Below are 23,677 nucleotides of genomic sequence, written 5' to 3'. Positions count from 1 at the left end.
GAACTCGGCAGGCCAGGCAGCATCCATGGAGAAAAGCAGGCGGTCAATGTTTCGGGTCAGGACCCTCCTTCAGGACTGAAGATAGGAAAAGCCCAATATATAGCAGGGAAAAGCAGAGCAGTGATAGGTGGACAAGAGAGGGGAGGCAGGGTGGGCACAAGGTGGTGATAGGTAGATGCAGGTCAGAGATAGTAATAGGCAGGTGTGGGGGAGAAGGGGAGAGCTGATCCCCTGGGGGATGGGTCAAAGCTAAGGAGAGAGAGAGGGAAAAAAGGGTTTAGAAAAAAAGAGATAGACTAGAAAAGAGAAGAAGCATGGTGGGGGGGGGTGAGCAGGAAATAACTTAAAGTGGGAGAATTCAATGTTTATGCTGTTAGGCTGCAAAAGGTGCTAAGACAGAAAATGAGGTGCTGTTCCTCCGGTTTGCGCTTCGAATTCTCCTGGCAGTGGAGGAGGCCGAGGACTGACATATCAGTGATAGTGTGGGAGGGGGAGTTGAAGTGACTGGCAACGGGGAGATGCAGATCGCGGTTACGGACAGAGCGCAGGTGTTCGCGAAACGGTCACCTGGTCTGTGTTTGGTCTCGCCAATGTAGAGAAAATGTGCTGAAAGGGATTATGAAAAATAAAGTGCATTCCTTATAGATAACTAACTATTATATAATTTGAATTTTTTATTCAAAAATAAACTTTATTCATAATAAAAAATAAAAGAAAGAAAACAGTGCAAAATACAAAAGCTTAATATTCATGATTGTTATATTTGGTAGTGTAAAACATAAAGAGAAAAAAAACCAGAAACAAACATAGTACCATTGCCAATAATGTGGCTCCCTGAGGTGCACTTTCTTACTTGATTGCATTGAATTTACTAATCCCAAAAGTTGATATAATGCAGGTTTATAACATGCTTGCTGCCCCTCCTCTATGTGTGATTGGATAAATTGCGTACCCAATTTGTCCAATCACATATCCCCGTGTCTCCTCAGAATATGCTCTGTTATCCGATTGGCTGAGATGTAAATGTCAGTCAAAATATTAGTTCCTTCCCAACACTGGCAATTCTGCAACTATTAAACGCACGCTTTAAAAAAATGTTTTATTTTCCCCACGTGGATGGGATGCTTCCTTCTTTAAGTTCTGGGATATCCTCCGAAGAGGTGGCATCAGCTTGGATCAAATTATTAAACGACGTGTGTGTAGCAAATGAACGCGACCACCGTCACAGGGTCGGGTAGATAAGGATAGACAGAGCCAAGGAGCAGCTGGGTGAAAGTCTGGCTTTTGGATTAATAATAGAAATTCCACACAAACTGCATCCATATGGGTATTTAAACCCGCGGCAAGGAAAAAGTATGTAATGCAAAGAGTGATTGCTTAGGCGGTTCTGTTTGGAAATGACCATTTGCAATTGAAAGCGACTCTCCTCTGCTGCAGAAAGGAGGTGAAACTGACCCGGAAGGGAAGTTGGGATTTGCCAGAAAGGGAATTGCAGCAATCTTGGAATCTTGCAGCCTGCAGTTTTAGTTCGGGATCACTCTCGCCTCGGTATCAATCATCCCAACAATAACATCGCCCACATATAAATCCTTTATTTGTACCATGCTGGGTCGTAAAGTGACATTAGCGACGTGCGCATTGAACCAGTGGGCTTTAGATTTTGAAGGAAATCTTCAAAGAATTTTGAAAAGTAAGTCTTAATGGAAAAGTCTCGATAACATTCTAAATAAATACTTTGTACCTGTGTATTGTTTCAATCGGAAACATTTTAAACTCTGAAAAAAAATCAATAGAAATATTTCTGTTTATTTTAGGATTATAATTTACTCCACCCTATATTCTGTACCATTATTGTTTTTTACCTGTACTACCTCAATGCACTCTGTACTAACTCAATGTAATTGCACTGTGTAATGAATTGACCTGTATAAACGGTATGCAAGACAAGTTTTTCACTGGTGACAATAACTTGGACAGCCAGTGCCTCTTTCCCAGGGCGCCAACGCTCAAAACAAGAGGACATGGCTTTAAGGTATTGGGTGGGAAGTTCAAGGGTGATGTCAGAGGGTGGTTTTTCACCCAGAGAGTGGTTGGTGCATGGAATGCGCTGCCTGGGGTGGTGGTGGAGGCAGGTACATTGGACAAGTTCAAGACATTGTTAGATAAGCATATGGAGGAATTTAAGTTAGAAGGATATGTGGGAGGAAGGGTTAGATAGTCTTAGGTGTGGTTTGAAGGGCGGCACAACATGGTGGGCTGAAGGGCCTGTATTGTGCCGTATTGTTCTATGGTAATAAACCAATACCAGTTCCCTCGCAGGATTCTCAAACTGACAATATATCTTTTTAAAGCATGGTAGTTTCATTGTGTAGAAATAGCAAGCACAACTGGAGCATTATCGATGCTTTTTATTATTTTCCAGAAATAAACAATTATAATAGCATCCTTCCCCTTCCCCAATGTTTGTTTGAAGGTGCATTTCCCTCCACCCCAGTAAGGAGGTGTCATATGATCTCCGCTTCATCATTCCAGCCCAGCAGGCAATGCTGCATATTATCAGTGGTGTTTCAAAATGCCTCTATTTACACAGATAATGCTGGAAACACTCAGCAGATCAGGCAACATCTCTGGAAAGAGAAACAGAATTAATGCTTCAGATGAAAGACCCTTCACTAGAATTGGGAATGAAAGAATTTTTAGAGACATAATTCACTGGTGACAATAACTTGGACAGCCAGCGCCTCTTTCCCAGGGCGCCAATGCTCAAAACAAGAGGACATGGCTTTAAGGTATTGGGTGGGAAGTTCAAGGGTGATGTCAGAGGGAGGTTTTTCACCCAGAGAGTGGTTGGTGCATGGAATGCGCTGCCTGGGGTGGTGGTGGAGGCTGATACATTGGACAAATTCAAGACATTGTTAGATAAGCATATGGAGGAATTTAAGTTAGAAGGATATGTGGGAGGAAGGGTTAGATAGTCTTAGGTGTGGTTTGAAGGGCGGCACAACATGGTGGGCAGAAGGGCCTGTATTGTGCCGTATTGTTCTATGGTAATAAATCAATACCAATTCCCTCGCAGGATTCTCAAACAAGAGGTGTAAGGACCAGATGAAGGGTCTTGACCCGAAACATCGACTGTCTATTTCCCTCCACAGCTACTGCCCGACCTGCTGAGTTCCTCCAGCAGCTTGTTCTTAAGAAAGCTTTTAACAAGGTCCCACATTAGAGGCTGGTCTAGGAGGTTAAGGCACCAGGGATCTAAGGTGTGTTGGCAAACAGGATCCAAAATTGGTTTGGTACTCGAAGGCAGAGGGTCATGGAGAAATGGGTGTTTTTCTGACTGGAAATCTGCAACAAGTGGTGTACTGCAGGGATGAGTGCTGGGACTGTTGCTGCTTGTAATATATATAAATGACTTGGATGAGAATGTATTTGGTATTGGTTTATTATTGTCATGTGCTGAAGTACAGTGAAAAAATTGTCTTGCATACAGTTCATACAGATCAATTACACGGTGCATTGAGGTAGTACAGGGTACAAACAATAACAGAATACAGAGTAAAGTGTCACAGCTACAGAAGAAGTGCAGTGCAGGTAGACAATAAGGTACTAGGTCATAACAAGGTAGATTGTGAGGTCAAGAGTCCAAGTAGATGTTCTGATTGGTAAGCTTGCAGATCCTGAGGGGACTTGACCAGCTGGATTTAGAGTGTGTTTCCTCTTGTGGGTGAATCTGGAACTAGGAGTAACTGTTTAAAAATAAGAGGTCTCCATTTTATGACAGATGAGATGAATTTTTTTCTGAAGGCGACGTGTCTTTGGAACTCCTTTCCTCTTGATGGTAGAACCATTTGGGTTTGAATATCTTTAAAGCAGAGATATTTTATGACAAATGAGGTGAATTTTTTTCTGAGGGCCATGTGTCTTTGGAGCTTTCTTCCTCTTGATGGTAGAACCATTTGAGTTTGAATATCTTTAAAGCAGAGATGGATAGAAATTTGACAAGTAATTCAGTGGAAGTGTGTAGATATAAATGCAGAGTTGAGGTAAAAATTAGTTCAACTATGATATTAAATGGTGGAGCGTGCTGGTGGGGTGGCAAAATGGCCTACTTTTCGTTCTAATTTGTCTGCTTGTACATTTATCTTGTGGTTACAGCAACACACTCCATACCTTACATATTGGGATTGTTCTGATCTAACTTCTGTAGAATTTCACATTTCTGCCCAGTTATGAGTGTGATATGTTTTCTCTTCACACCTCTATACTCAGCACCATCATCTGAACAGGATAACAAGGGCAGACATCAGAAATAAGTGTCACAAGCACAAATTCCTTATTTTCAAAATGGTTTAGGAATGATAGAAGCAGAGAGGTGGTGTGGTATCCAGCAGCCTGCAAAACTCTTGTTCTGAAAATCCATAGATCCCCTTCAGATCTCTTTCAAAATCCCCTTCAGCAGAATACGGAATGCACAAGCACCTGAACTTTGAATGCGTTTGGACTGGAGAATCGTCTTTGATACCTTCCTGGTGAACAAGAGTTGAACAGCACAAATTCCTGATTTTCAAATGCTGTTATTATAGCGGGGTTGATAATTTTTATCCTTTCCAACAGGGTAACGAATACATCTAGCTAATTCTGGAAATATTTGAATTCTAAATTGAAAAGCTATTTTCAGTATCATAGTTTGCATCAAAGGTATAGCAGAGAGACAGGCCATTTGGCCCAGATGGTCCAAGCTAATGGACATGTCACATGCAAAACTCCCCCCTGTCGCACTGGCTAAACCCCATCTGTTCCATTTTTCCCTTTATTTCCCTTAAATGGATTAGACGAGGGATGAAAGGTTCCTTTGATATCCTTCAGTTAAGAATTTGAAATGCTTTCATACAATATTTCTCGCAAACTGTTGTCGTATATTAAAGTTCACATTTCTGACAATTGTGTCATGACTAAAGCAGTACTTACCTGACACTTCCGCTTAGGTTGCATGGGTGGGGAGTTGGGAACAGACGTGGTTTTATCTGTGCCTCTCACCTGGGTGCACGAGAGAGGTAAGGCTAAAGAAGTAACTTTGTCAACCAGGTAGTTACCACAGAGAAGTTTGTCAATAACAAAGCCAAATCTCATTCCAAGAGCGTCTAACTGATAAATGGAGTAAGAGGGAATAGAAGAAGGAATTTTTTTTTTAAATGTCCAATCGCTTACAGAGCTGAGCTATGTTCTTTGTTCTCATTTTTTCCCCCTTTGAGTGGAAAGGTATTTATTTTCCCATTTTCTCCATGAGTTTCATTTTTTGCAAGATTGGAAAGGTGAATTCAAAGCCCATGGTATGGAGGTAAAGCCAGACTTTGCCTTGGTTTTCTTGTGTAGACAGATCGTTTGATTCTGATCGTCTTCATCACAAATGACCCCCATCCTCGTTTTTAATAACTTACCCGTGTTTTGTGCTTGTCTAAATTTAGTATCTGGTATATTTTCATTTTTGTAATATTTCATTTTAAATATATACAGGTATTGAAATAGCAAAGTCAAAAGGAGCAAGATACAGAATTGGACCTGAGCTGGAAATCTGGTAGGTAATGTAGGAAAGAGGCTAAAAGAAAGGATCTACATGGGTCCTTTTACTACATCAGGACAGTTAAAAAGCTTTCAGACCAAGGAAGTCTTTTGAAGAGCTGTGGATATTGAAATTGTGGTCATCAGTTGGTGGATTATGTGGCAATGGCAACAAGAACCCGCAGATCATCTGATAACTGACCTTGGAATCAGAGTGACAGAGTAATACATCATGGAAACAGGCCCTTCGGTCCAACTCATTCATGCTGACCAAGATGCCCATCTAGGCTAGTTCCATATCCTGCATTTGGCCCATTGTGCATGGAGATTGAAAATTAACTGTGCATAATGGTGATTGATTGGTATTGCCAGAAGACCTACATGAACATTCAGAATCAGTGAAATGTGTAGCATGCAATTTTCTCTGCCTGGTTGAAGAACGGGCACAGTGGCGCAGTTAGTCGAGCTGCTGCCTCACAGCACCAGCAGCCTTGGTTCAGAACTGACCTCCGGTGCTGTCTGTGTGGCGTTTGCACGTTCTCCCAGTGATTGCGTGGGTTTCTTCTTGTGTGCTGCAGCTTCCCTCCATGTCCCAAGGGTATGCAGGTTGGAAGGTTAAACAACTACAGCAAATTGCCCCTCGTGTGTAGATGAGTGGTGGAAGGGTATGTGGGGTATGACAAAATGGATTAGTATGGGCTCCTGATGATTGGCACAGACTCAGTGGGTTAAGGGGCTTGGGCCTGGTTCCAGACTATGAAAATACTTCTACAAGTTACCCCTTGATTGCTTGTGTCCATTACATTGCTGAAAATATTGGGGGGTATCTCATGGTGGCTCTGGAGTTAAATGGCAGCTTTTAAGACAATGACTCTTTGAAACAGCTTAAAAAAAATCAGATTGATGGTTCTTATTCAATGGATCTTGTGTTTGCATCTCTTTCGGAAAGAGTCATTCTCTGTCTCTCTTCTCTTCAGTGGCTATGGCTGTGGCGACCACTACCTGGAATCTGATACTGTGCTGCACTCCTTCCAAATGCTAGCAGAACTCTTGGTCTCTCCAGTTACTGAAGACATTATTTGTGATGTAGGCATGTGAGTAGATGAAATGCAGAAATTTTAATTTTAATTTATCATGTTATTTACATCTGGGATTTTAGATGAATGAAATAATTACCTGTACCTAACACAGGCATTATAACATAATTAAGTTAATGCCTGTATTGAAACAACAGAAAATGGAACTTGTAAACAAGCACTAAGTCTTCACTGCAAGATCTTTTAAAAGAGACTAACTATGACCAATATAAAGAGAAAAACTTGGTGGACTTTAACTTGTCAGAATTAATTCTATTATTATATCTGGCTTTTGCCTCCATGGTGAAATCACCAACCTTATGGTGGAAATGCAACTCCAAGGTGCAAATGGCAGGAGAAACTGAAAAGTAATGTTTGTACCATTGGCTTTACTGATTTGAAGTCTTTTGTATACATTAACTTATAGTAACAAAAGACCTTCAGATTTAAGAAGTTCCCCAGGGTATTGTTCAAAGTGAGAAGAGTGGATTGTACAATGAGTGGAAGGCTGAATTTGGGGTAGTTACTGATACTTCAGTCCATGAGGTAGATTTTTAGGAGGCTTTCATGATACTATAACTGGATAGAAAAGTTAGAGAAGAGAGTTCCAAAGTTCACTGGTGTAATGGTGAAGGTTCTACCAGCAATGAAGGGAGGAGTTGGATAATTCAAGGATTTGCATGGAACTGGTATGAAGTCGACAGATTCTTTGGTAATCGGTGGAATACAGGTTTGGAGGGTTGGTTACCAGAACAGGACACTGTGTTTGGATTTCGACCAAGAGAGCAGAAAGGAAAGGAGATTGAATTGGTCAGACATTTTAGCAAGAACCATGTGGCCTTGGAATGTCATGCCTAAAAGAGAGGATATATCGATTCAGGTTGGTAAGGTGAACTTTGAGATGTCGTTTGGCTCAGGGAGATGCACGGTTTTTGTGGAAGAGAAACAATGATTCTCTGCTGTAACAGCATAAGGATCAGTAGTCAGATTATGAAAAAATTCCCACACCCAAATCTCACGATCATCTAGACTAGGAAGTCAACAATTGAATCTTCCTTCTATCTGTATTAAAATACACTTTCAATACTAACAGAATAAAAAACAAAATGCTGGAGATCTCCATAGGCTGCATCTGTAGAGAGAGAAAAACAGAGTTAACATTTTGGTCAGCAATCTTTTGTTATAACTTTCAGACAGTCCAGTAGTTCCATGGTCAGGATTACTGATCCTAGCTCCAAATGGTGGGTTTCAAACTTTTGTCTCTGAGTGCTAGTCCATTAAATTAATCACCTACTGCCTTCCCTTCTGTTAAGTGATTTTAAAAAAATAAAAAATTGATCTGAATAAGCTAAGATTCATTAGTAATTGGCTTTATCTCTCCATTTCTTATGCTCCAGGCCAGTCATGCATAAAAATTCCCTCTTCAACTGCAGGGTGATCTTCCTCAACAAGTAAGTTTGATCTTTACTGGCTGCCAATTGTTTGTGTTAGATGTTCTAATACTTTTAGTGAGCATTGTACAAAATGTCTACACTTCACAAGGGTTGCAACAAGTAACACTTAGAAAAACATCAACTCTTCTCAATGCACGCTCTACATGATACTGCATATGTTCACAGGTTTTGCTTCATTCAACTACATTGCAGAACTCTGCTTGCCCAACCAAGTATGTTCATGTAAAAAGAGAAAACTGCATCAAATTGTTATGTTAAGATAAGTTTTAAGAAGTTGACACTGTATGGAAAGCAATGAATTGGGGTTGTGAGTGGTCTTGAGTTATTGAGCCAGACATAATGTGTTCCCAAGCATGACATTTGTTTCAAATTGGTATTGTGTGGCAAGCTCTTTGAAATGGTCCAAGCTGTTTGTACTTTTGAAACTCATTCTATATCAGAGAATGGGACCTGATTCACGTCATTGCACTGTTTGATGCACAAAGTTTCCTTTGTCAGATCCCATTGGATATTTTGTTTTCCACCCTATATTTCCCTAAACATCCTGCATACTAAAATTCAGCAGGCCAGCCCAGTAGTGCATGCCATTTGCAAAATGCACTTCATTTACTTGCACAGGACAGCTTCTATCCCACTGTGATAAGACTATTGAACAGTTCCCTTATACGATGAGATGGACTCTGACCTCACAATCTACCGTGGTGACCTTGCCCTTATCGTCTACCTGCACTGCACTTCCTCTGTAGCTGTGACACTTTGCTCTGTACTGTCATTGTTTTTACCTGTACTACGTCAATGCACTCTGTACTAACTCAATGTAACTGCACTGTGGAATGAATTGACCTGTACGATCGGTATGCAAGACAAATTTCTCACCGTACCTCGGTACAAGTGACAATAATAAACCAATACTAATACCAATACCAATATGTAGTCAGCAATTCCCAAGCTCATGATCACTACTACCTAGAAGAACAGGGGCAGAAGGGGTGCATGAATGCCATTGCCTACATGTTCCTTCCACCTCCCTCAGCACCCTGACCTGGAAATGTATTGCTGTTCCTTTAATTGTTACTAATTCTGTATCCTGGACTCCTTACCCAGCAGCATTGTGGGAATATCTTCACCACAAAGTCTGTAACAGCTCACCGCCAACTTCAAGGGCAGTTAGGGACAGATGGTCAATGTAGGCTTTGCTCATGATATCCAGGTTTCTTGATTAAATAAGGAAAGTTTTGGTGCAGTTCATGGTTTTCATCAAATTAAAATGGATCTGGAATGAATCTTACCTGGGATCAGGCTAAGAGTACATGTGCCAGGTTCTTATTAAAATGGCATCAAAATTGGGATGACTGAATAAGGTGACATCCTCAATTGAGACAATGTGGTTTCTTGAATCCAGTTTAATTATTCTTGTTTTCCCTGTGAACTTGCATGAAATTTAGAACAGGAACATTTTATGTCTTGGGTGCAATAACAAATGAAATACTCAAGGCGTTAATAAGCTTTGTGCATCATGGGTCTGTTATCCGGTGGTTTTACCGGCGTGTTTGTGTGTTTTTTTTCCAATCATAAAGAAAATTGGTAACAAATTTGTGCTGTTAATGTTACAGAAAAATTTTGTTAATTAGACCAAAGATGCTGATGGCAAATGGTGGTAACTACAGGGAATTACGATGGTTCCTGCCATGGAATAAACCAAGGTAAGGCAAAGTACACTGACATTTAATAGAATGATATGTTTCTAGACCAGTAACCAGAAGCCTGGACTGTTATGCAGAAGACACAAGTTCAAATCGCACCATGGCAACCACGGAATTTCATTCAAATCTAGGTTGTCCCCAGGCTACGATAGGGTTCTGTTCCTGTGAACCTGAACAAATCGGAAATGCAACCGTGAACCAAGTCTCCATATGTCAGCAGATGCCTTCAGCCATGCAGCAGCCAGCAAATCCATACCGCCAATCTCTGAAATACTTGTTGGTATGTATAGGCTGTATATAAATCAGGCATCCATAAGCTGGGGAGGATCTGTAATAGACAAAGTCTTGGTAATGGTAACCATGAAGCCACTCAATTGTCATTAAAAGCCATTTGATTCATCCATGTATTTCAGGGAAGGAAATTTGCCACTCTTACCAGGTCTGGTGTTTGAGATTCCAGATACACAATGACTTCCTTACTGAAATGCTAGCTTAGTAGGAATTCTGTCTGAAGGCAACTAGGAATGAACAGGGTATGTGAGCTTAGCCAGTGATGGCAACATTTTTTAAATTTATTCATTTATAGTAGAGAAGCTGGTATTTTTGATTAAACACCTGCAATATGTCGATAGCCTTGATTCTGGACTGACACTTTAACTCAGCCACTTTTGCTCAGTTTTTGGAGGTGATGTATGTGGAACTTTCAAAGCAGTGACAAAACAAAGTGTCCGGATATCGAAGTTAATTCAGTTTAATGCTTGTACCTAAATGATAAGTGTCCTGTATTCCAGTGATCACATGCAGTTTTCTTTCACCAGCCACATTATTGTAACTCGTAACTTTATACCTCCTGAGCCTTTTTTTTTAAGCTGTCATTTTCTCTGATTTATTTGATCATTCTCTGAGAAGGAGAATTAATGAGCTACCAAATAAACTAATCTATTATATATTAGGATCTGTGGGAGTGTAACAGGCATTCTGAATAATGATATTTATTCACTCTTTTCCAGTAGGAAAATGCCAATATGTTCAAACTTCTAGCAATCACTAATAATCGGTAAACTCGATCCAACCACTTCATTTGTTTGGAGTAATAGGTCAACCTCCAATAGGGTATTGCCCTTGTGATGAGTCAAGTAGAACATTAATCTGGTCTTGCAACCCATAGTTATAACTCTAGGCACTTTCTGCTTAACTCTCTTCCTAAGTGTGTGAGAAGTGAGTCTAGAGTATAGAAAGGGATGAGAGAGGAAGGGAAATCAGGAAAACAAAGACGTGGACAAATGTTTATGAGTAAAATTGAGTAAGAGTGAGTGGATAATTAAGGAAGGAGTGGGGCCTGTTACCACGCTGTAAATAAAATTAAAAAAAATTATTATCTGAGGCGTGGAATATAACAGCAAGCTGGTCATGCTGGAATTGGTCGAGAGCACTGAGTATATTTTTAATCATCATTTTAAAGGAAAGATGTACAGAGGAGATTTACAATGTTGCCATAACTGGAGAAGTCTAGCTGTGAGGAAAGATTTAGTAGCTTGGAGTTGTTTTCTTTGGCGCATTTGAGGCTGATATGAGGTGCATAAAGGGTTAGGCTGCTTAGCAAGGATCTATTCCCTTTAGCTTTGTAAAGCTAAGAATTAAGGCATTAGGTAGGATTAGAAGGGAGCTGATATTATGCTGCATAGAATCTGATCTAGAGCCTGACTATAAGACCCAGTGGTGTCGGGATTGGATTGATACAAATAAGAAACCATGTTCCCTGTCTTGAGTTGGGTTCCAATTGGTTGTGGTTGGATTAAGTCTGCATTGGCTTTTAATTTTTATATCCAAACAAACTTCTGATATAAACTTTTCCATATCATTGTAGTGATGAATACGTTAACAGGTGGATGACATTAGGATGTAAACACAGGGCTCTTTGTGTGGAAGTCTGCAGAAATTACCGACAATGATATACCTGAGAGGACCAGCTTGAAACTTTATTAAGTTTATTTAAGCTTGTGATATTTTATCAAATCTAGAATAGTTTTTAAAATGATGTATGCAATCACACCTGTTCTAGTGTCAAACAATCTTGTTTATGCCATGCTTAAATGAAAAGCTCTGTTGAAACAAGGAACATAGAAATACTTGCCAGGGACATTAGATATTGGAGCCAAAATGTCTTAATGTTTTGAACTGACCGTTTCAAAAAGAAAAGCAATGCTTAATAGCAGTTAAAAATTTGAATGAATTTTGGACAGAGGTCATAAGCTTAAAGAGGTGTATGTTGGCTACAGAAAAGTACAATACACAAAACATTTTTTAAAAAAGTGTATTGATTGACTTATCAGGAGCAGTACCACAGGAGATGAGTAAATCTAAAATGTTTAAAAGCTTCTATCTGGAAGAGTGTAAATAATTTAAGTGGTTATTCTTTTGTATCCTTAGGGCAGTGGAAGAGTATTACCTCCCAGAAATAATCCAGTCTGTGACAGGACAGGTGAGCTGAACAGCTATGTGTTTCCACTGGTTACTCTGTTTTTGCCTATCGTTATGGGCTGGATTTTGTTTTGAATGCCACTTGTTTGTTACACTAGCATTTGGTATTTGACTTTCTAAGGGTCTTTGCACTGGATGTTCGTGTAAACCCACAAATGAAAAAGCATAGCACCTTCTACAGAGCCTCTTGGATTCAGAGGCATTTATAGGTTGTTATGTTTCTCCTTTCTCGTATCAATGCCTTAGTCCTCCTTTTGGTGAATTTTGAAATTATATCAACCCTTGGGATAGCTGCTTTTTGGCAACATTGTAAGCTTTTTCCTACAATCTAATATCCTCTTTAGCTCTTTTTGAGAACCATACCTGGATTACTTTGTTCCTGTTGTTGTTCTTTTGACTGTCTTTGAGTAATATATTACTTATAAACTATGCATTAATTCTATTAAATGATAGTCATTGCTTTTTACTGTCATACCTTTTGTAATGTGGTTTCTGAATTTAGCATATCCAATAGTTTTGTAGTTTGTTTTATTCATACTTCTGACCCTGGTTTTAATTTTTATATTAAATGCTACCATTTTGTGCCATGTCCCCTAAAGGCTCCTTAACTACCAGATCATCAGTGAACCCTTTCTCATTACACAATATAAGATATAAACTAGTGTGTTCCCTCATTGGTTCCTCAACATACTGATTTGATGCACTCCACAAATTAGTCCTGAACACTCTTGTTGCTGGTTTGATTTGCCTAGTCTACATGCATCTCTGACCTGCTGATTTATGCCATGCCCTGCATTACCATTACTGTTTGGGGGCATTTACTGAGCTTCCACCAATGTTTCTTCTTCCTTGTAATTTCTTGTTGGCCCCCAAACTGATGCTACTCTTGATTTTCTGAGCTAAGATCCTTCCTATCTACCTCTCATTCCATCCCTTATTACAGAGAGTTATAGCGTTATATAGCACAGAAACAGGCCCTTTGGCCCAACTCGTCCATGCCAACCAAGATGTCTATCCGAGCTAGTCCCGTTTCCCTGCGTTTGGCCCATATCCCTCTAAATATTTTCTATCCGGGGTGATTTTCCCTCCTTTTCCATTTTTTCCTGTCTCTTCTAAGTATCCTAAATTATTTAATGCCCAATCTTGGTTACTGTAATTAGTTATGACCCATTTATTTGTATTACTGCCATTTAATTCACCCATCTTGTTATGAATGCTGTGTGTGTTCAGATAAAGAGCCTTCATTTTTGTCTTTTAACTTTTTGTTTCCACTGCTCTGACTCTTTTCCTGACAGACTCTTCATACTGCTACATGCTGAGTATCCCCAGCATTTTCTATTTTCACATTGGGTTATCGTTACCCATTTTGCTATCCTGCACCATTGCTTTTTCCTTTCTCTTTATCTGTCTAAATTTCCCTCACCAAACTCATCCCTCCAGCAACCCTGCCAGCATTAGTTCATTAGAGCTTTATCTACAGCCCTGGTTATTTGATTTGATAGGACACTTGTCCAAGTCTGATTCAAGTCAAACCTGTCCTAGTGGATCGGCTCGTTCCTTTCTAAGTATTGGTTCCAGTGCCCCAGGATCCTGATGGTCGGGGCAATTCTGCCCCCACCTTCCCACAAAATGTTAGTGGTGGGGAGTCTTCAGTGAGGAGGAACTCAGGTAGACTAGCCACATAAGCACTGTGGTTACAAGAACAGGGTAGAGACTGGGTAGTGGCCCATTTCTTTATATCCCTTAGTCTTCCCACCACCTACAATGCTTGAATCATGTGTGATGAAATACTCTCTCCTTGTCTGGATGCGTGCAGCTTGACACCCATTTGGGATGTAGCAACCACTTCATTGGAACCCATCCATCACTCTCAATATTCATTTTACCTTACACCAATGTAGTGCGGCTGCAGTGTGTACAATTTGTAAAAGACACTGCAACTTGGGTTAGGCTACTCCAGAAGTACCTCCCAAATCCACGACTTCGACAACCAAGGCAGGCATGGGCTGTATGTGTGCATGGGAACACCACCACTTGCGATGTCCTCTTCACATCGCACACTAACCTGACTTGGAAATATATTGCTGTGCCTTATATCAGTGGGCTAAATTCTGGAACTTCCTTCTAAACAGCACTGTGGGTGTACTTTCACTGGAACGACTGGAGTGGTTTAAGAAGATGGTTCAGCACCATTTTTCAGGGAAGCTGGTGATCTGCAATAGACACTGGCCTTGCCAGCAACACACACGTCCCAGAATCTGAGTAAATAAAAGAAACCGATACAGCGCAGGTCCAGTAACAAAGTGGGAGCAATTCTAGAGGATTTGGTGTTCACAAATTGACGTACTTCTTTCTTGAGAATTCAGTGTATTGGAAAGAAAAATAAGAGTGGAGGACAATAACAAAATGCATGTTCTTTTTTCAGGAAACGGTTCCATTCGGTGATGCCGTCTTAGCAACAAAGGACACCTGTCTTGGAAGTGAAATATGTGAGGAACTCTGGGCTGCTAATAGGTATCATCCTTTCCATTTGTATTGTACCTTTCACAATCTCAGCATGTCCCAAAGTGCTTTACCTTAAAATTGTCATGGACAGGGACAGGTTCAGAGAGGACAAGAAGATATTTAATTGGGGAAGGGCGAACTATGAGGCTATAAGGAGAGAACTTGGGAGTGTAAATTGGGATGTCCTTTTTGAAGGGAAATGTACTATGGAGATGTGGTCGATGTTCAGGGATCTTATGCAGGATGTTAGGGATAAATATGTCCCAGTGAGGCAGAGAAGGAATGGCAGGGTGAAGGAACCGTAGGTGACGAGAGAGGTGGAACGACTAGTTAGGGAGAAGAAGGTAGCATACATAAGGTATAAGCAGCAAGGTTCAGACAGGGCCCGTGAGGAATATAGAGTAGCGAGGAAGGAACTTAAGAAAGGGCTGAGGAAAGCTAGAAGGGGCACATGAAAAGGCGTTGGCTGGTAGGGTTAAGGAAAATCCCAAGGCCTTTTTCACGTACGTGAAGGGTAGGAGGATGGCTAGGGTAAAGGTAGGTCCGATTAAAGACAAAGGTGGGAGAATGTGCCTGGAGGCGGCGGAAGTGGGAGAAGTTCTCAATAAGTACTTCTCTTCGGTATTCACCAAGGAGAGGGGTCTTGATGACGCGGAAGGGAGTGCTGGTAAGGGTAATGTTCTCGAGGTTGTAGATATCAAGAAAGAGGATGTGCTGAAGTTGTTAAATAATATCAAGACAGATAAATCTCCGGGGCCTGACGGGATATTCCCCAGGCTGCTTCGAGAGGCGAGGGAGGAGATTGTTGAACCGCTGGTAAGGATCTTTGAGTCCTCGTTGTCCACGGGGATGGTCCCGGAGGATTGGAGGGTGGTGAATGTTGTCCCCTTGTTCAAAAAAGGTAGTTGGGATAGTCCAGGGAATTACAGACCGGTGAGTCTCACGTCTGTGGTGGGTAAGCTGTTAGAAAGGATTCTAAGGGATAGGATCTATGAACATCCAGAGAATCATGGACTGATTAGGGACAACCAGCATGGCTTTGTGAAAGGAAGATCTTGCTTCACAAGCCTGATAGAGTTCTTTGAGGAGGTGACGAGGAAGATTGATGAGGGTAGTGCGGTGGATGTGGTCTATATGTATTTTAGTAAGGCATTTGATAAGGTTCCTCATGGTAGGCTTCTTCAGAAGGTCAGAGGCCAAGGGATCCAGGGAGGCTTGGCTGTGTGGATTAGGAATTGGCTTGCCTGTAGAAAGCAGAGGGTTGTGGTGGAGGGAGTGCCCTCGGATTGGAGGGCAGTGACTAGTGGTGTCCCGCAGGGATCGGTTCTGGGACCTCTACTTTTTGTGATATTTATAGATGACTTAGATGAGGGGGTGGAAGGCTGGGTTAGTAAGTTTGCAGATGACACTAAGATAGGCGGTGTTGTGGATAGTGTGGAGGGCTGTCGGAGCTTACAGAGGGATATTGATAGGATGCAGAGCTGGGCTGACAAGTGGCAGATGGAGTTCAATCCGGAGAAGTGTGAGGTGGTACACTTTGGAAGGACAAACTCCAGGGCAGAGTACTAGGTAAATGGCAAGGTACTTGGCAGTGTAGAGGAGCAGAGGGATCTGGGGGTTCATATTCACAGTTAACTGAAAGTCGCCTCACAGGTGGATAGAGCAGTTAAGAAGGCCTATGGGATGTTGGCTTTCATAAGTCATGGGATTGAGTTTAAGAGCCGCGAAGTGATGATGCAGCTTTACAAAACTCTAGTTAGACCACACTTAGAGTACTGTGTTTAGTTCTGGTCGCCGCATTATAGGAAGGATGTAGAGGTGTTGGAGAGGGTGCAGAGGAGATTTACCAGGATGCTGCCTCGATTAGAGTGTGTGGAATATGAGGAGAGGTTTAAGGTGCTAGGGCTTTATTCACTGGAAAGGAGGAGGATGAGAGGAGACATGATAGAGGTATATAAAATATTGAGAGGAATAGATAGAGTAGACAGTCAGCACCTCCCTTCCAGGGCACCAATGCTCAAGACAAGAGGGCATGGCTTTAAGGTTATGGGTGGGAGGTTCAGCAGAGATGTCAGGGGGAGGTTTTTCACCCAGAGAGTGGTTGGTGCATGGAATGCACTACCTGGGGTGGTGGCGGAGGCAGATACATTGGACAGGTTCAAGAGTTTGTTGGATAGGCATATGGAGGAATGTGAGATAGAGGGATATGCGGGAGGAAAGGGTTAGATAGTGTGAGGGTGGTTTGATGGACGGCACAACATGGTGGGCCGAAGGGCCTGTTTTGTGCTGTATGGTTCTATGGTTTTGGTATAGAGTCAGATTGGTACAGCACAGAAACAGGCCCTTCGGCCCACCACATCCATGCCGACCTTTTTGCCCATTTAGATTAATCCCATTTTCCCGCATTAGGACCATATCCTTATATGCCTTGCTGAATGTTTTTCTAAATGCCTTTTAAACATAATGGTTGTATCTAATTCCACCACCTCTTCTGGCAGTGTGTTCCAGATATCAATCACTCTCTGTATGTGTAAAAAAAAAACTTATCTCCCAGAGCCCTTTTAAAATTCCTTCCTCTCACCTTAAACTGATGCCCTCTTGTTTAACGCCCCTATCATGGGAAAAAGATTCAGATTATCTACCCGATCTGTGCCTCTTATAATGTTATATACCTCTTTCAGGTTGCCCCTCAGTCTCCTTCACTCTAGGGAAAACAAGCCCAGGTTGTCCAGTCTCTCCCCATAACTACAATATAGGCAATGTCTTGGTGAATCTCCCCTGCACTCTCTCCGGCGCAACCATGTCCTTGCCGTACTGTGGGAACCAGAGCTGCACACAATACTCCAAGTGTAGCCAAATCAGTGTTTTGTCAAGTTGCAACATAACGTCCCAACTTTTATATTTTATGCCCCTAAGCAAGCATTGTCATATGCCTTCTTCACCACCCTAGTGACCTGTGTTGCCACCTTTAGGGAATTATGGATTTGAACACCTAGGTTTTTCTGTATATCAACACTTCTTAGCACCCTACCATTTATTTCTATGTATTCTACCCCATTTGACTTCCCAAAATGCGTTACCTTACTCTTGACAATTTTTACAATGCTCTGCCAAAATTCCCATCTGATTTATATAAGATATAAAATATTTATTTATTGGTCACCTGTACATGGAAACACACAGTGAAATGCGTCTTTTTGCGTTACTGAGAATGTGCTGGGGGCAGCCCGCAAGTGTCGCCACTCTTCCTGCGCCAACATAGCATGCCCACAGCTCCTAATCTGTACGTCTTTTGGAATGTGGGAGGAAACCGGAGCACCCAGAGGAAACCCACGCAGATGCATGGGGAGAACATACAAACTCCTTACAGACAGCGGCGGGAATTGAACCCAGGTCGCTGACGCTGTAATGGCGTTACACTAACCGCTACACTACTTCTGCTGTAGCTTTGGACAGCTTTCTTTGCTATCCACAACACGACCAATTTTTTGTGTCATCTGCAAACTTGCTATTCATAACTGCTATATTGACATCCCAGTTGTTAATGTATTATCAGAAACAGCTAAGGTCCTAGCATGGATCACCACTACTGGTACCCCTAGTCACAGACTTCCAATCAGAAAAAACATCCATCCACAACCCTCTGCTTCCTGTCGCCAAACAAACTTTGGATCCGACTAGCCAGCTCACCTTGGATCTGGTGTACTTCTGGAGCAGCCTACCAAGCAAGTGACCTTAATCAGTCGCTAAGCTGTCTTGAAAATGTCATGGCCATGCAGATTGATGTAGAGGCCCAAGAATAATGCTAAGCAGGTTCACGAGCTGATTGGCTGATTCCTACTTTTTCTTATCTAAGATTGTTGGACGCTGCCAAATAATGTTGATGCTAAAATTGACTGCATGCAGATGAATGTACAAATAGCCTTGGCTTGTAGATCTTTCTGTTCTTGGCTCTGTTCCAATTTGCCATAGGCGCATAAGGAACTAGTGGTTCTATTATTCAATCATTTATTCATACATGCAACAGCTCACTGGGGGTCTCAGATTATTCCTGTAGACTGGAGGAAGACCCATCTGGTACAGAAACATAGTAATCCAGAAACACAAAACTATCTAAGCAAATTAGTTTAACATTGAATCTTGACAAATTGTTAAGAATTATTAAGGATGCACCAAATGATTACTTGATAGAAGTAGGAGTCACTGAGGAATTTCATCATCTTTCCTGGAAGCTATCTTATCTTACCAACTTAATCAAATTTTTTTGAAGAGGTTATACAATTGGTGAATAATACACATCTAGTGGATCTTGTGTATCTGGATTTTCAAAGATTTGATAAAGTATTGCACAAATCTTTGTCAAGTGGTCTACTGATTGGTTGAATCTGTGTTGTCATCAGGTGTGGGTGGGGTGGGGGGGGGTGTAGTTTTCTTTTAATTTGGGCAGATTGCACTTGTCCCAGCCCAAGCCTTGTGTTCGTCCCCCACTGTCATACTTTCCCTTTTATTGTGATTCCCAATCCTTGCTGCTGCTTCAAATTGGAGTAGGCAACAAGCGTTATTTACTGAGGGACAAAGGACTGCAGATGCTGGAATCCAGATGAAAAACATGATGATGCTGGAGGAACTCAGCAGGCCAGGCAGCATCGGTGGAGAAAAGCAGCTGGTCAACGTTTTGGGTTAGGACCCTTCTTTAGGACTGAAGATAGGAAAAAGGGGAAGCCCAATATATAGGAGAGAAAAGCAGTGCAGTGATAGGTGGACAAAAGAGGGGAGGCGGGGTGGGCAGAAGGTAGTGGTAGGTAGATACAGGTAAGGTATTGTGATAGGCATGTGTGGGGGGGAAGGGGAGAACAGATGCACCAGGGGATGGGTCAAAAGTAAGGAGAGAGAGGGGAAAAAAGGTTGAAAACAAGAGGCTAGGAAAAGGAAGAAGAGAAGAAGTGTAGTGGTGGGGGGAGTTGTGGGGAAGGGGGGTGGTGATTACCTAAAGTGGGAGAACTCAATGTTCATGCCGTTAGGCTGCAAGGTTCCAAGACGGAAAATGAGGTGCTGTTCCTCCAGTTTGCGCTTGGAATTCTCCTGGCAGTGGAGGAGGCCGAGGACTGACATATCAGTGATAGTGTGGGAGGGGGAGTTGAAGTGACTGGCAACGGGGAGATGCAGGTCATGGTTATGGGACAGAGTGCAGGCGTTCTGCGAAATGGTCACCTAGTCTGCGTTTGGTCTCACCAGTGTAGAGGAGGCCACACTTGGAGCACCGAATACAGTAGATGATATTAAGGGAGGTGCAGGTAAATCTCTGTCTCATCTTTTCAGAGATTCAGATTTTCACCTGCACCTCCCTTAATATCCGGCTTGGTGACCACACTGCGAGGTAACTGAGGAAATACAGTGATTATGGCATCGTAGAAAATTTACAACAAGAAGGAAGCTATACCAGTGTCAGTTGAAGAAGAATTTCTCAGCCTAATCTCATCTTCCAGCACTAGATCTGTAGCCCTGTAAGTCCCCATAGTTCTTCTAGCACCCTTCCAAGTACTACTTAAATATGGTGAGGATTTCTGTTACTAACAATTTTTTCGTTCAGTCAATTCCAGACCCAAACTATCTGCTAGACGAGTATAGGAAGCACGTATTTTCTCAGCATAAGGATTTTAAGCAAGTGATCAAGGAAAGAGAAGGAAGACATTGTTCGCCTAGCAGATAGTTTGGGTTTGGATTTGACTGAACGAAAAAATTGTTAGTAACAGAAATCCTCACCATATTTAAGTAGTACTTGGAAGGGTGCTAGAAGAACTATGGGGACTTACAGGGCTACAGATCTAGTGCTGGAAGATGAGATTAGGCTGAGAAATTCTTCTTCAACTGACACTGGTATAATGGGCCAAATAGCTTCCTTGTTGTTGTAAATTTTCTGTGATGCCATAATCGCTGTTAAGCCCCTCAACTTTATAAACCTTATTTAAGTCCTCCTCCAGTCTTCAGCACAGAAAACAGGCCATTCGGACCTTCTCGTCTGTGCCGAAGCTTTATTCTGCTAGTCCCATTGACCTGCACCCAGTCCATAACCCTCCAGACCTCTCCCGTCCATGTATCTATCCAATTTATTCTTAAAACTTAAGAGTGAGCCCGCATTTACCATCTCAGATGGCAGCTCGTTCCACACTCCCACCACTCTCTGAGTGAAGAAGTTCCCCCTAAACCTTTCCCCTTTCACCCTAAAGCCATGTCCTCTCGTACTTATTTCTCCAAATCTAGGTGGAAAGAGCCTACTTGCATTTACTCTGTCTATATCCCTCATAATTTTGTAAACCTCTGTCAAATCTCCCCTCTTTCTTCTACGTTCCAAGGAATAAAGTCCTAACCTGTTCAATCTTTCCCTGTAACTCAACTCCTGAAGACCTGGCAACATTCTAGTAAATCTTCTCTGCACTCTTTCACTGATATCCTTGCTATAGTTAGGTGACCAGAACTGCACACAATACTCCAAATTTGGCCTCACCAATGTCTTATACAACCTCACCATAACATCCCAACTCCTATACTCAATACTTTGATTTATGAATGCCAGGGTGCCAAAAGCGTTCTTTACAAAGCTTTACAAAGAAAACGATCCCAGCCTAATGTGCTTCTCCCTCATGATTGCCAAGTTATCCCTGTTTCTTGTTGATCTATGTGCTCAGAGGGAATTTGCATTTTTTTGCTGATCTGTTACTATCAATTACCTGACCGAACTTGTCCCAATACTCATGGTGAGAACTCTGTGGCAACAAGGCATTCTGTGACTTAGTGCGCAGCTGGAGGGTGGAACAAGCCCTGCCCATCAATGAGTTGAAAATGCTTTTATAGCTGGCTGTGACTTCTGAAGCTTTCAAGAACTATTTTAAAAAATCAGACAATTAAAACTTGTAAAAATAATTTAAAATCAGATTTTTTTTTAAAAAAGGAAAGCTTAAAATACTTAATTGGTCCAAAAATGCCAAGTGAATTCAGGTACCTTCTAAAGAAAAGCAATTAATCCAGAAATAAATGCAAATTAGCCAAGCCTTTTATCCCTTGCAGTCATTGTCATGCTGATTAGTTTTGGGTGGATTCCCCAGTCTAATTGATGGAGAATTGCCCCAGGTTCACAATGGACTTGTTGATCCCTTTCTTAACACCAGCAATCTGTTCATCTCGCACCTTAACGTTACAGCTGGTACCAAGGCAAGATGCAACTCGTCACAAACATGATAGAACCTGGTATAAAAGCAATAAATTTCGTAGAAATCTATTTACTACTGATATGCTGCTCTTGTGACTAAATTTCACTGGAGTATCTGAATGAATCAAAAAAATTGAAAAGCAATTGCTGTAGTTTGCTGAGCTGGTATGTTTCAGCTCCTTTCTGTGAGAATGTCTCGCTCAATTGTAAACTCTTGTCGTGTGTTCAAAAAGGCTACAGAAAAGAAAGAGAGAGATCCGTTGAGCCACATTGTGCCTTGAGCAGCTTGGGATGTACTAAAGTTCACTATAGCCAATGAAGTACCCCTGAAGTATGGTCACTGTGAGGAATCAAGGGTATAGTTGCATAATGATTAAATAACTTGACTTTCAATCTAGACACTATATCTAATGCTCTGTAGGGATGAGCTCTGATCCTATCATGGCAATCAGTTAAATAAAACTTAGCCACTAAATACTCTGCCACCTTTTTATCCAATGCTGTCAGCCAATGAGTTGGAGGTGGAATGGAATGTATGACTCACACTAAATATCCAATTATTTATTATCCAGTAAACACAGTCTACATAAGGAGCAGAGGAAATAGAACAAGTTCTGCAAATAAAAATGGTTATTTCTGCAGGAAAAAAAGACAATGAGGGGAAGATATTTGCTTATATTTTATGCGTATTGAATCAGTTTAAATCACTTACAGCAGTGTGGTCACCAAGCCTGATTGACAGATGATCCAGTTGTCCACCATTTCATGCATGGCTTGTCAATGCGTGCAGCTTTAAGAGAAACTGTAATGAAAGACCATGAAGCAAGTAGATTAACACAACTCTTCAGATGGTTCAGTTCTTTAGGGAAAGAAATTCGCTATCCTTACCTGCTGTGATTAAATGTGACTACAGTACCATAGCAATGAGGTCGATCCTTGTTCTTAATTGCCCTCACAAATGGTCAAGTGAGATACTCAAAGATAGTAAGGGGCAAACATTAAATGCCCAGCCTTTATTTATAGAGATAGACAAAAGGAGAGTCAGTGGGTGTTGTTTACTTGGATTTTCAGAAGGCCTTTGATAAGGTGCCGCACATGAGGCTGCTGATCCAGATAGGGGCCCATGGTATTACAGGAAGGTACGAGCATGGATAGAAAATTGCCTGACAGGCAGAAGGCAAGGAGTGGGAATAAATGGGGCCTTTTCTGGTTGGTTGCCGGTGACTAGTGGTGTTCAGTGGGGCTCGGTGTTGGGTCCGCTACTTTTCATGTTACATGTTAATGATCTGGATAACAGAATTGATGGCTTTGTGGCCAAGTTTGCAGATGATGTAAAGATAGGTGGAGGGGCAGGTAGTGTTGAGGAAGCAGGGAACCTGCAGAAGGACTTGGATAGGTTGGGACAATGGGTAAAGAAGTGGCATAGGAAAGTGTATGGTCGTGCACTTTGGTGGAAGAAATAAAGGCGTAGACTATTTTCTAAACGGGGAGCGAATTCAGAAATTGGAGGTGCAAAGTGCCTTGGAAGTCCTAGTGCAGGATTCCCTAAAGGTTAACTTGCAGGTTGAGTTGGTAGTAAGGAAGGCAAGTGCAATGTTAGCATTCATTTTAAGAGGACTAGAATATAAAAGCAAGGATGTAATGCTGAGGCTTTATAGGAGGTGGTCAGACCACATTTGGAGTATTGTGCCC

At 41.7% G+C, this 23,677-nt stretch overlaps 1 protein-coding gene across 2 annotated transcripts in view; it reads left to right on the top strand.

Annotated features, from left to right (window-relative positions):
• Positions 1-1,138: 1,138 nt before the first annotated feature.
• The window catches only part of nadsyn1 (NAD synthetase 1), a 50,640-nt gene continuing 28,101 nt past the window's right edge, over positions 1,139-23,677 (top strand). For both annotated transcript variants that reach the window (XM_052029187.1, XM_052029186.1), the window contains exons 1-7: positions 1,139-1,690; positions 5,515-5,575; positions 6,537-6,653; positions 8,033-8,086; positions 9,703-9,792; positions 12,223-12,274; positions 14,699-14,787. In XM_052029187.1, coding sequence (XP_051885147.1) covers positions 1,603-1,690; positions 5,515-5,575; positions 6,537-6,653; positions 8,033-8,086; positions 9,703-9,792; positions 12,223-12,274; positions 14,699-14,787 — 551 coding nt within the window. In that variant the 5' untranslated portion in view covers positions 1,139-1,602. The remainder of the gene's footprint in view (positions 1,691-5,514; positions 5,576-6,536; positions 6,654-8,032; positions 8,087-9,702; positions 9,793-12,222; positions 12,275-14,698; positions 14,788-23,677) is intronic.

The sequence above is a fragment of the Pristis pectinata genome, chromosome 14, assembly GCF_009764475.1.
Source record: "Pristis pectinata isolate sPriPec2 chromosome 14, sPriPec2.1.pri, whole genome shotgun sequence".
Lineage (NCBI taxonomy): Eukaryota > Metazoa > Chordata > Chondrichthyes > Rhinopristiformes > Pristidae > Pristis > Pristis pectinata.
This window is presented reverse-complemented; position numbering and strand designations above follow the sequence as displayed.